At 41.6% G+C, this 12,881-nt stretch overlaps 1 protein-coding gene across 2 annotated transcripts in view; it reads left to right on the forward strand.

Moving 5' to 3' along the window:
• Window positions 1-5,841: 5,841 nt before the first annotated feature.
• The window catches only part of ATAD2B (ATPase family, AAA domain containing 2B), a 194,860-nt gene continuing 187,820 nt past the window's right edge, over window positions 5,842-12,881 (forward strand). For both annotated transcript variants that reach the window (XM_006880636.1, XM_006880637.1), the window contains exon 1: window positions 5,842-6,402. In XM_006880636.1, the coding sequence (XP_006880698.1) occupies window positions 6,193-6,402 (210 nt within the window). In that variant the 5' untranslated portion in view covers window positions 5,842-6,192. The remainder of the gene's footprint in view (window positions 6,403-12,881) is intronic.

A 12,881-nucleotide genomic window follows, 5' to 3' on the forward strand; every position in this document is an offset into this window, starting at 1 on the left:
ATGATAGATGGTGAAGAGATTGAGATTGTTAAAAGCTTTAGTTTGCTTGGCTCCACAATCAACACTCTTGGTACCAGCAGCCAGGAAATCAAAAGACAAATTGCACTGTGAAAGTCTGCCGTCAGGGACCTCTCCAGAGTACTGAAAAGCAACAACGTCAATCTGGTGTGCCTGATCCAGGCTACAGTTTTCACAATTGCTTGCTATGCTTCCGAGAGCTAGACAATAACTAGGGATGACACAAGGAGAATTGATGCCTTTGAGCTGTGGTGCTGTAGAACAGTGTTGACTATACCATGGACTGCCAGGAGAACAAACAGGCTTGTCCTGGAGAGGGTAAAATCAGACTGTACCCTGGAAGCAAGGATTCTGAGGCTATATCTGGCATACTTTGGGCATGTTGCCAGGAGGGACCAGTCCTTGGAGAGGGACGTCATGCTTGGAAGGGTGGAGGGACAGCGCAAGAGAGGTAGACCCTCTATGAAATGGATTGACACAGTGACTGGGGTAATGAGAGTAGGTGTGTCAGAGACAGTAAAGTTGGCACAGGATAGAGCAGGTTTCAGGGCTATTGTACTAGGAGTTGCAAGCAACTCAATGACACATAACAACAGCTTTGGTCTCATATAGTTGACTGTTGTGAGTACCAGCTTCATAAATGTTATTTTTTTCACTTTATAAGTCTATGGGTTTGTTTGTTTGTTTGTTTAGGCTGTAAAGTGATCCCCTGGTGGGCTTAATTTAATATTTTAAGGGTGTCTAAGAGTCACATGGTCTTCGCAATTATTTGCTAAACATCAGAGAACTGGATAATAACCAAAAGATGACATAAGAAGAATTGATACCTTTTGAGTTGTGGTGCTAGAGAAGAGTACTGAACATACCAAGGACTGCCAAGAGAACAAACAGGTTTATCCTGGAGATGGTGAAATCAGGCTGCTCCTTGGAGGCAAAGATTTCCAAGTTCCAGCTCACATACTTTGGGCATGTTGCCAAGAGGGACTAGTCCTTGGAGAAGAACATCATGCTTCGAAGGGTGGAGGGATAGCACAGGAGAGGAAGACACTGTATGAGATGGGTTGACTTGGTAACTGGGGTAAATGAGGGAAGGTGTGTCAGAGACAGCGAGATTGGCTCAAGATAGAAGAGTGTTCAGAGGTATTTTGTATAGGGTTGCTATGAGTTGTGGTCTACTCAATGGTACATAACAATAAGAACCTCAGTCTTTGGGATTATACAGTTCTGTACTTGGTCTCCTGTCCTTTGAGTCTTCTTAAGCAGAAAAAATAGATGGTCAAATACATTGGAGTTGAGAAGATGCATTAAAATTCAGTTATTTTTTAGAACTTTTGGGAGTTTATCTGAAATACTTCTGTCACTCAGTATCTTACTGGTTCATTCATATAAGGCATTTTTAAAAAAATTATTTTGTATGAATTTGCTTACAAAGTTCACATAGCTTGTGTTTCACACTAGCCTTCATTCACATTGTGTTTCATACAATCATTCTATTCATTATATCATCATTGAACTGTGCCCACCATTACCTTGTCTTTCCAGATTCCCCCAGGATCTTTTCCATTTCCTTTACTCACCCACCCCTCCACCCCCCAAATTGTGTGACCCTATGATCTACCCCCACCCCCTGCCAATCCTCACCCCTCTGTTCTCACCCTCCTCCCAACTTAGATCCTCATACACGTTTTACTAGTTATCTATTTCTACAATAATGGTCTTATGCAGCATTTGTCCGTATGAGACTGAGTTAGTTCACTCAGTATAATGCTCTGCAGTTCCTCCCAAGTTATATAGTAATTTTTTAAACCATTGCTTCTGAGAGCTGTGAAGGATACAAGATCAATATACAAAAGTCAATGGGACTTCTCTACAGTAAGAAAGAAAACACAGAAAAGAAAAATAAGAAAGCAAGACTATTTACAATAACCAACCACAAATTGAGATACTATTAAAAAACCCCATAAAACACTTCTGCAAGAAATAAAAGACTTAACTAAATGGAAACAATGTTCCTGTACATGGATAGAAAGACTTAATATAGTAAAGATGACAAATCTACCCGGACCAAACTATATTTTTAATGCAATTCTAATACAGTTATCAAATTAATTTTTCAAAGAGATAGGAAAGGCAATTGTCATGGTTTTCTGTTTTAAAATATGCTATTAAGACTTTTTCTTTTCACTAGTTCATACTTTGGGAAGCAGGCTATATTTCAAATACTTTCCAAGCTTTCTTTTATTTTTTGCTTTTGTTTTTGGTCTGTGTTTAGTTTCCTTTCTATTTTGTTTGCCATTGAAGCAGTCTCAAGGGTCTTTACCACTAGAGTGTTTCCTAAAACATTTGCTTGCATTAGACAGGTGTGCCTCATTCTTACCACGTATTTGGCACCTCAGTGGTTTCTTGCTTGTCCCTCACTCCCTCCTAGTCGGTGACCTCAGAGAAGACTAGAACTATTTTATAACTTTACAGTCTCCATTATGTTGTGTTTAATTAAAACAAAACTGAGCCTGTAGTGTACCTAACATTAAGTTTAACATTTTTCTTTTTTATTATTTTTTCTTTTTTTAAAAAAATTTATTTTAATAATTGTAATGAACATTTACAGGGATTTTGGATTTCCATTCATTCATTGTTGCACTTTTCTCCCTGCCCAGCACCGCCCCTCCCCCCGTTTGCTCCTCTCTTTGAAAAAGTAAAAGAAAAATTCTTTCTTTGGTATACAATCCCCCTGCACCCCTCCCACTGCCCCAGGTACACTCCACTATGCACCCTTAATTCTGGACTTTTGTGATAACTATAATACCCTATCATATATAGCTTTTAAATTATTCTCTCCCTCATCTGTTTCAATGCAGTATGCATAATTTATCCAGTTTTCTCAGTCTTACCCCAACCCTGATGTCCAATTCTACAACAGTGGCACCATGCAGTATTTGTCCTTTTGTGACTGAGATATTTCATTCAGCATGATGTCCTCCGGGCTTACCCACTTTGAATAATATTGCATGAGTTCCTTGTTTTTCAATGCAGCATAGTATTCCATTGTGCGAATATACCACAGCTTCTCTGTCCTTTCGTTTGTTGATGGGCACCTGGGTTGTTTCCAGTTCCTTGCTATTGTGAACAAAGTTGCTATAAACATGGGTGTGCATATATCTGCTTGGATGTCAGTTATGGTCTCTTTGGGATATATTCTCAGTAGTGGAATGGCTGGGTCAAGTGGTATCTCTATTTGCAACTTTTTGAGAAAGCACCATACTGCTTTCCACAGTGGCTGCACCATTTTACACTCCAACCAACAGTGAATAAGGGTTCCAGTTGTTCCACAACCTTGCCAGCATTTGTTGCTTGCTGTTCTGTTAAATTTTGCTATTCTGACTGAAGTGAGATAATATCTCATAGTTGTTTTGATTTATATCTCTCTTAGACCTAGGGATTTTGAACATTTCTTCAGGTGCTTATTGGCCTTCTGAATGTCTTCTTTGGTGACTTTTTTATTATTTTGTGTGTGTGAGTACCATCAAATTGGATCTGACTGGTACAGGGGGAGATTGCCCCTCCTTCTCTAGCAGAGCTTCTGTTGGATTTGAACCACACCCCTCTGGGATTGCAGTGCTGCTTCTTGCCACTAGGCCACCAGAGCTCCCTCTAACATTAAGTTTAAACAGTTGTTGATGGTGAATGGTATAGATATTGTTGTTAAGTGCTGTCAAATTGATTTTAACTTAGGGTGACCCTATGAACAACAGATCTGACCCTTCCTTGCCTTATCTTCAAGATCTTTGACATGCTGGAGCCCACTGTTACTGTACCAACCCATTCTGTTGAGTGTCTTGTCTTTCTCTGACCTTTCCCAGTATAGGTGATGCTGTTGTTGTTATGCACCACTGAGATTGTCAATCACAGGGGAAGAGATTGCCCATCTGGCTCCAGTGAGTTTGAACTGCCTGCCTTCGGGTTTGCAGCACAGCTCCTTACCACTAGACTACCAGAACTCCCTAGTATAGATGATGTTTTTGTTCAGTACCACAGAGTTAGAATCAATTCATAACTAACCTTCCGGAGGTTATCAGACACACAACATCTGGTGGATTTGAACTTTGTTTTGTTGTGTATCCTGGATAGTAGTGTAGTACGTAAATTAGCCTAAAAATTTATATCCTTTCGTCTTTCCATTTCTTTTTTGTTTTTATAGTACTAAATAGGAGAGAAAAGTTGCAATTTGGTTACTCTCATCTATAAGATGGCCTAAAAGTAAGAAGCTGTGCTCTAATTCCAAAGCCTGCAGTTCGAATCCATTAGCCACTCTGAAAAAGGTGGACAATCTCCTCTAGAGTGATTTACTGCTTCTGAAAGCCTGCTAAAAAGTCAATTTTGACCCATACACAACAGTAACATTCAGTCAGAGGTCTCCACACATTTTAAAGGACAGGGTTTAAATGGGTGAAGTGTCACATGAAGGCATGTGGCATGCAAATTGGCATTAAAAAAGGATTTGTGGCTACTTGGAATACTTCTCCCTTTCTCAAGGTGTTATGCAGTTAAGTGTTAGGAGTACAGGGAGCAGGGATGCCCTAATTTTGATGCAGGCGTGTTGATTTTTAGAGAACTTTTCTGGAGTCTTCAGATTTTCTTGGTGTAGCAAAACAGGAAGAACCTAGGTGCCACAATTTTTGAAAAGAACACAATTCCTCCTTTACAGCATACTTTTTTTTACATGTGTCTTGGATTTTTTTTTCTTTGAAAGTTAAGTAATGAATTTTCTATTTTTGGATTCACTATGCAGGGACTGTTATGAAGTGTCATGAAGTCACCCAAGCCTCCGAGAGATCTTATGAGCAAAGATCTAATCTTGTCCTATTTTGTACCATCCTCTAAATCTGTTATGTTCCAGTCCATTGTTATTCACTATGTCAATTCATTTGGTTGAGGAGCTTCTTCTCTTTCTCTGGCCCTCAACTTTTCCTAGAATGATGCCCTTTTTCAAGGGCTGGCCCCTCTTAACAAGTTACCCAAAGTGTCACCATCCTTGCCTCTCTGAACTCGCTCCAAGACAAACTTGTTCGATCTTTAGCAGTCCATGGGATGGATATCTGTACTCTTTCCTAACATCACAACTTAAAAGGCCTCGATTCTTCTGTGTGTCTTAGATTTTCTTCTTTGAGGAAAAATTTAATTCCCTTGTCTCTCCATTTAGGTTCTGGCTTAAGGTTAGAGGAAACGTCTTGGACTTGCTTTGTTTAAAGGTGGAGGAGAACTATAGTCTTATGTTTTGGACTGAGTTTTTTTTTTTTTTTTAGCTACTCTGTGACAGACACTGCATATGCATTTTATCACAATTATTCTCATTTTTATAGCGATGAAACGTGAGACAAGTTCAGATTCCTTCTTGGGGGGGGTAGGTCTGGGTTCCTATTCACTTCGCTGCGCCCTTATCTTCCTAGGCTCCCTGCCCCCGCCCAATCCCTTCCTCTCTCGACGTTGCAGGTCGCTTCTTGTTCCATCCATATCTTGAAGGGGTGTCTGGAGCCCTCAGGCTTGGGAAGATGTGAAAGCCTCCTATGTCCATTACTGTGCCCAAGCCACCAGGGTTTCTTCCATTCTCCTTACGCATCCGCCACTGCGGGAAAGATCAGGGAACCATAGAGACGCCAGATCCCAGAGCGTCTCTTCGCCCGTAGCCGAGAGTTGACGCTGGGCCGCTGGGCGGGGCCTAGTGGGAGGCGAGGGGAGGGGAGAGGAGGGAGAAACCGAGAAGGGAAAGGCTGGCCGGCCTTACAGCGCCCCGCAGCGGCCGAGGCCGGTAGCGGTCGCGTCGGCCCTGCGGCGCTTGAGACCTGACGCACGGAGCGAGAGCGCTAGAACGAGAGAGAAAGGGGCAGAAATGGCGGCTCCGCTCAGCTCCCGCTGAGGAGGGCGAAGCTGGCGGCGGGCTGTGTGTCGGCGCGGAGCATCACTCCCGCCTCTCGCTACCGGCCTTCTCACGCCGACTTCCTTTCCTCTGTCCTACGCTCGCCTGTCCTCGTCCGCGCTCCGCACAGTCCGGGCCGGCTCGTCTCTCTCGGCCCGTCTCAGCGCCACTGGCCCTGACTGCCCGGCCGGCGGACCGGCCTTGCTCGCTTCTCCCGGGCACGGCAGGCGCGGCGCGGACCCCGTTCGCCTGGCCGGACCATGGTGAACACCCGGAAGAGCTCTCTGCGCCTTCTCGGGTCCAAGTCACCTGGGCCTGGGCCTGGGCCTGGGGCCGGAGCGGAGCCTGGGGCAGCCGGAGGCAGTAGCCATTTCATCTCGTCTCGGACCCGCTCCTCGAAGACCCGCGCCGCCAGCTGCCCCGCCAGCAAGGCCGGGGGAAGCGGCGGCGGCGCTCTGGACGAGGCCCGGGTAAGCGCGCGGCCCGTGTCCGGAGGCGGGGAGGCTCGGCCCGGCCGCCGGGGCTTTGTCTGGCCGGGTTGGGGGCAGGAAGCCGCCCGCGGGCACCGCTCGGCCGGCGGGGGACCGGGTCTGCGGGCGCGCCGGAGGGTGCCGCCGGGCTGGGGGCCCCGCGACAGTTCTGTTGGCCCTGCTCTTTTGTGTAAAGGACACCGCTAGAGTCCTGGAGGAAAGGGCTGGGGGGGACCTTTCGGGGGGCCGGAGAACAGTGGGCTTTCCGTGTCCTTGTCCTGCCTCGGAGGGGCATTCCCGCGGGCCGGAGTCCCCGGGGTGGCAGGACGGGAGACGAGAAGTGAAAGTTTTCTGCGGTGTCAAACCCTTCTTGAAAGTGTGTCAGCTCTCGTCGGTGTCTAACTTCAGCTTACTTTTTAGAACTGTTTGGGGGTGGTTCAAGTTGGTGAGGAAGTGAACAGAGAGAGCTCCAGTTGGCAGCGAGGCAGGGATGCTGGAGAGAGAGAAAAAAAAAAAAAGTTTGTAGCTGCTATGACACTAACTTTAAAAGCAAAATCGACGCGATCGCCTCTCCAGGCAAGAGAGATCAAACGTGCTGCGAGACCTGGAGTTAGGACAGAAACGTGTCCAATGTTTGGGATAGTAGGCACCATCATTCCGAAATTGTGTAGCTGCTTCCATGGCTACATTGTTGTGGTGCTCATAAAGTTGAATTAACTCTCTTGTCACATAGTTGCAAAAGTGGTATTCCAGTGAACTTGGGCTGGTTTACTAGTGGAAAGATCTTGAAGCTTTTACCCAGAGTGTAAACAAAACAACAGCAACCCACCAAAACAAAACTCTTTCAACTAGATGATCACTTGAAGGAATTGACAAGTGTTACAAGATTGATCCTGAATCCAGAAGAGTCTGTTACTTATTTCTAGAAAGAGACTAATTTATCAAGAGTGATTTGGCTGGGAAACGCTGTTCATGTAAAACCTTTTAAACTACACCATTTTGTTATTCTTGTGGAGAACACCAATTTTTATATCTTAAAATTTCTGTAGGGTTTATAATTTTGCTCTTTGAACATACAGAGACTGAATCTAGGCAGATAAAATATTTTTACTCTTATTTTGCTAAAAAGATGGAAAATATTTCAAAAGTCCACTCTTATTTAATAGATTCTTTTAGGATTTACCAATCCTTTCTGTTGAAATATGCGGAATCTCTTAAGTTGTGCAAACTACTTGGCATAAGTAGTTTGAAGATTAGACTTTCTTTAGAAATGATTGCAAAAATGTGCAGCTTCCTGACTTTCTGAAACTATCTTAAACATTTTAAAATAAAAGTAAGTTCAAGTTCTGCCCACTACACACACTTTTGTACAAATAGAATATTTAGAGACTGAGCTTTAATTGTGTCATACTTTGACTATCCGGTTTGGTAGAATGGTGTCTAACTCCTCTGAAGCAATTAGCTCATCTGTCATCAGCCAGTTTGTGGTCCCATTTTTGAATTCATGGATATTATACTGCTCTTACCCCCTGAGGAATAAGGCGAGGTAATTTGTCAAACAGCTGTTATGGGAATGTTGAAAGGCAAATAATCAATAATGTAAAAAACGAACATTTGGTAGCTTTTAAATTGCTAGAAGAATGAAAGATATTAGGGCTCTTTCTAGAAGGATACTGATGAAACAATGTTTTAAGGACCTCTTTAAAATGTTTCAAGCCCATGATAATAGGCCAATGAAGATCTGCTTTGAGCTGTTTTTCATTTGTAAGATTTGTGGCTCCAGTAGGTGGTAGAATGATCCAGTTGCTTACTCAGAGATTTTAGAGATTGACTAATCCTATCCAGTGACTGATCTTTTAGAGTAAGCTGTAATTATACTGGATTTATTATATTTTTTCACTATGTATTTATGACATAGACTGTACATATTCTTTGTTGTATATTTTTGAAGTAGGATAATTTGAATCTGGTAAGCTCAAAAGCTGATTTATGTGATAGGAGTTTAGTATTTTTCTTGGTTCATGTCTCTAGCTACCAAGATGTTTGCTATTGCTGTCAAGTCTTGGTTGATGGAAATAGCTCATTCTGTTTCTTCTGTAGTTTTTGCTGTATGCATAACTGAAGAATTTCCCACTTTACATTGTTGTGTTACTGTTCATTTAACCCCTTTTTGCTCATTTCCTCCTCCTTCCTCCTTTGACTCAGTTTCGATTATTTCTTTCTGTCTAGAGACAGCTGATTTGCTCTAAAAAGTCAGAGCACTAAGAATTATTCTTACAGTTTTACCTTTTCCCTAAGTAATATATGTGTATTGTAGGAGAATAAACATAGCATATATTTTGGAGGTTATTTGAAGGATACTCTGTGTTAGGTTCAATCTCAATGTCAGTTTGAAGTGTGTAACTCATATAATGTGGGCGTTTGTGGTTGGGTTGGGTTTTTTTTTTTCTTTTTTTTTTCCCCAAAGTATGCATGAAACTGTCATTAGGGATAAAGCTTTGTTAATCTGACCATTAGTAATTAGCATTCATTTACTCCACCTATGGGCCTCGACAGACAAAGTAATACTGTACTCAGAGAACCAGATAACCATCTTTGAAAAATGTTTAAACTCTTTCCTTTCCTTCTTTGTGGCTATTCCTGGCTCCTTTTTGGATGATCATTGATTCTTTTAGAGAGCATATCTTAATTGTGAAGATCAAATTAAATATTTTGAATAACTTTACAGTTGAAATACTCTATTATAACATTTTAATTTAAAAAATTCTACATCTTTCTGAAAGAGCCTATCACTTTGTAATCTTCCTTCTTTAACACTCATGTGTATTTGCCAGCATAATACAAGCACGGTGATATAAATCGGGGTTTAATCATAGGAGAGAAGTCAGAGGGGAAAGTAATAACATGCACCATTTGCAGATGAACAGGGGAAAATGCAAACACTTTAGAGCAGACCAAGTTATTTTCTATCAAGCACAGAACAGTTTCTCACTTAGAATACAACATAGAAGATCTGAAGTAATCGAAGATCTGGATTAATAAGTGGAAGCAGTATCTTCTTTTAAATTTTGAACCAATTTGCAGAGGTGACATTTATAGGATTATCTTTAGTGGGCAACTAAAAATACAGTTTTAAAAAATCAGTTACTGAATAATGAAATTTTATATCTGCATTTCTGAGTTGAATTCTTAGGATTTCGATTTCCCCCCCTGTAATAGGAGTGTTGTCTGTTTCTCTTGCTGCAGAGAGATTTTGTGCAAAGTGCACTACTGAGTCAAACAAATATTTGTGGTTTTTTTGATAAAAAGTTATTGAGAAGTACAAAATGTGAGGTAAAACTCATAGGTAATATGTGTTAATTTTATTTACATGCAAGCTAGATATTTGAGAGACTATTGTATGTAGTTTATGTTAAACGATAGAGGAAACCTCTCTATTGAAGCTTTTAACATCCAGGTATTCTGAACATGTGCATTTTTAGATTGTTAAGGTAGTATTGTCTGGAGGTAGCATATATATAGATATGTATACTTTTTCCCTGAGGCTCTTTTGTTAAAGTGGGCTCTCAGCTCCATAAGGGCAAGCACCATGGCATTTTCCCTATTGCCTGCTGTATTGTCAGTTCTTAACACAGCCTGACACACAGAAAGTACTCAAAAAGTATGTTCCATCAATGAATAACATATTGAGGAACTGGTCAGTTTGTGAAAATACTAGGGCTTTGCCACTTGAAGAGAATGAAAAGGCAGTTCCCATCTTTAGGAATATTGTTGAGCACTGTTGAGTTGGCTCCAATGCAGTGTAAAACATAATGAAACGTTGCCTGACCTGTGCCATCCTCACAGTATATCAAGTTAGAGACATACTCGGCCTCTGGAAGCATCCTGGATGGGTGATAGGATAACTGCTTGTGAAGAGAACGAAAGCGCCCCATCTTTGTCTTCTCTGAAGTGAAGAAGGTGCCTTCCTCCAAGACCCAGTCTGTTATAGAGGAGTGCTGTGCTTGGGACCATTGTTCAGCTGTTGAGTTAAACTGTCTCACTGAGGACTGACATCTTTTTTTTTTTAACTGATCTTACCGACCAAGCATAATGTTGTTCTTCAGGGATTGGTCCCTCTGATTACGTGCCCAAAGTATGTGAGACAAATGTGCTTGTGTGTATGCATATTAGGGAAGGTTCCAAATGAAATTCAGGAAAAAGAGTTCTAATACTTTACTTACTGAATGTCTTAGTGTAACTTGAAAAAAAAGGTCTTTAATGACATCTTGTTCACAGCTGTATCCTGAGTGTCTGCAACAGGGGCTTGCCAGGTACAGTGCTCAGTATTTTAGACATGAGTGAATGGAATGTGCCTTCTGATTTAAATGATTTTCACGTTGTAATACTTCACTTTCGGTATATTTAGTAGTTTCATTTTACACCGCTGCCCATTTGATGGTAACTAAGAGGGAAAGGAGTAAATTTAAGATTTACCTAGCATATCATATGCGTCAGGTGTTGTTTAATGGTTTCTCATTTAATCCTTGTGACAGCCCTGGAGGGCAGAAACGGAGTTGTTAGGGAGGTTAAATAACTTATCGAAGGCAAACTGGGTAATAAGTTTTAAGGGTAATATTTAAGTCTAGTTATTTCTTCATATGTATATCATGTTGTCACACCTGCATTTCTTTACTTAACTAAATAAAGACTGGATATTGTCCAGTCAGTGGTTTTTACTATTTGAAAATGTAAAGAAAACTACAATACAGTTGAAATACTATGTGTATAGACTTGTCTATCTGGAATTGTGTGTTTAGGATTTATATTGGCATACAAGTGGGAACAACAGCCTGTAGGGATAGGAAATACAGGACATCAGTTTTCAGTAATAGATTGCTACCTGATTTCATAGGGTGAAAGTAGAAATGTAAGGAGAAGAACAAGTCTATTGTGCACAGATAATTATTGCAATAATTTTTGCTTCTGAGTATTGTAAAGTTCTTTTTGGGGCCAAATCCCCATGAAGAGACCAAGTTTGGTGCCTTGTACAGAGTTACATCTAGGCTGCCCCTTGGTGATATTGAAATACTGGTTTGTACATTTTGTTTTACATTCCAGGAAACTCTGTATGTATCTAAGAGTTTATGTTTTCCTGTGTGAAACAAACTCAGAATTTAAACTTTATCTAATAATATTACATAATAATTACATATGAAGATTGTTGTGATTCCAACTCAGGCTTACCTAAGTGTGTCAGTAGAATTGCACCCTGTAGTGTTTCAAGACCTTTTGGAAGTGGATCATGGGGCTGTTTTCCAAGATGATGTTGTCATTAGGCGTTGTCCAGTTGCGTATGACTCATAGCGACCCTGTGAACAACAGATCTGAACTCTGCCCTATCCTGTGTCATCCTGACCATAACTGACACACTTGGGCCATTGCCAGTCACTGCTCTAATTACCAGCTTTTGGCCAGGGGTCCAACACTTAACCATTGTGCCACCTGTGGACTCCCATATACAAGATGTTGTTATATGCTGTTGAGTTGATTTCAGTTTATAGTGAACCTATGAGATGGAGTAGAACTGCCCCACAGAATTGAAGTTTTTATAGAAGTCGATGGCTGGGTCTTTTTCTCCTATGATACTCCTTGGGAGACAAACCCTCACCTTTCAGTTGACAGACATTAACCTTGGGCTACCAGAGCTCTTTGTTTACCATAAATGCATTGTCGTTAAGTCAGTTATGACTTAGAGTGATCCTTTAGGATCTTGCCCCATAGAGCAGTGTTGGTATACTCCAGACTATTCTTGTGGTCATTGTGTATTTTAAGTGCTGTCCAATTTCGGGGCTTATCCTCTAACATTATAGTGGATGAATTCTGTTGGATTTATAGGATTTTCATTGGTTAATTGTCATAAGTAGATCTCCAGGCCTTTAATCGTACTGTGCCGTAGTCTTGAACTTCTGCTGAAACCTGTCCCCCAGAGATAGCCCTGCTGGTATTTGAGATATCAAAGGTATGCCTTCCATCCAGCATTATAGCAACACACGAGCCTTCATAATATGACAAACTAAAGAGTGCAGAAGGGAGTGCTGGTGTCCTAGCTGGAAAAACTGTGCTGCAGTCTCAAAGGCTTATGGTTTGAATTCACCAGCTGCTCCATGGGAGAAGGATGGACAGTCTGAAGAACCTGCTGGAGGGTCGGCTATGGGTCAGTTCCGACTTGATGGTACACAACAATGAGTCGAAGATTTAGACTCTGTTTAAGTGGCATTCCCTATAGTTGTTCAGTTAATGTACAGTGGCCTGTTTACATTTATAATTTATAATGTCATGTACAGTGGCTGTTTGCATTCCCAGAATCTAGCTCAGTGCTAGAGATAAAGCAGGAGAACAGAACAAAGCCCCTGCTTTACAATAATTAAAGCCTAGTAGAGAAGTGGCGGGGGGGGGGAGAATTACACACACACACACACACACACACACACACTTTT

Source organism: Elephantulus edwardii, unplaced genomic scaffold, assembly GCF_000299155.1.
Source record: "Elephantulus edwardii isolate Elephantulus edwardi_28Jun2011 unplaced genomic scaffold, EleEdw1.0 scaffold00009, whole genome shotgun sequence".
Lineage (NCBI taxonomy): Eukaryota > Metazoa > Chordata > Mammalia > Macroscelidea > Macroscelididae > Elephantulus > Elephantulus edwardii.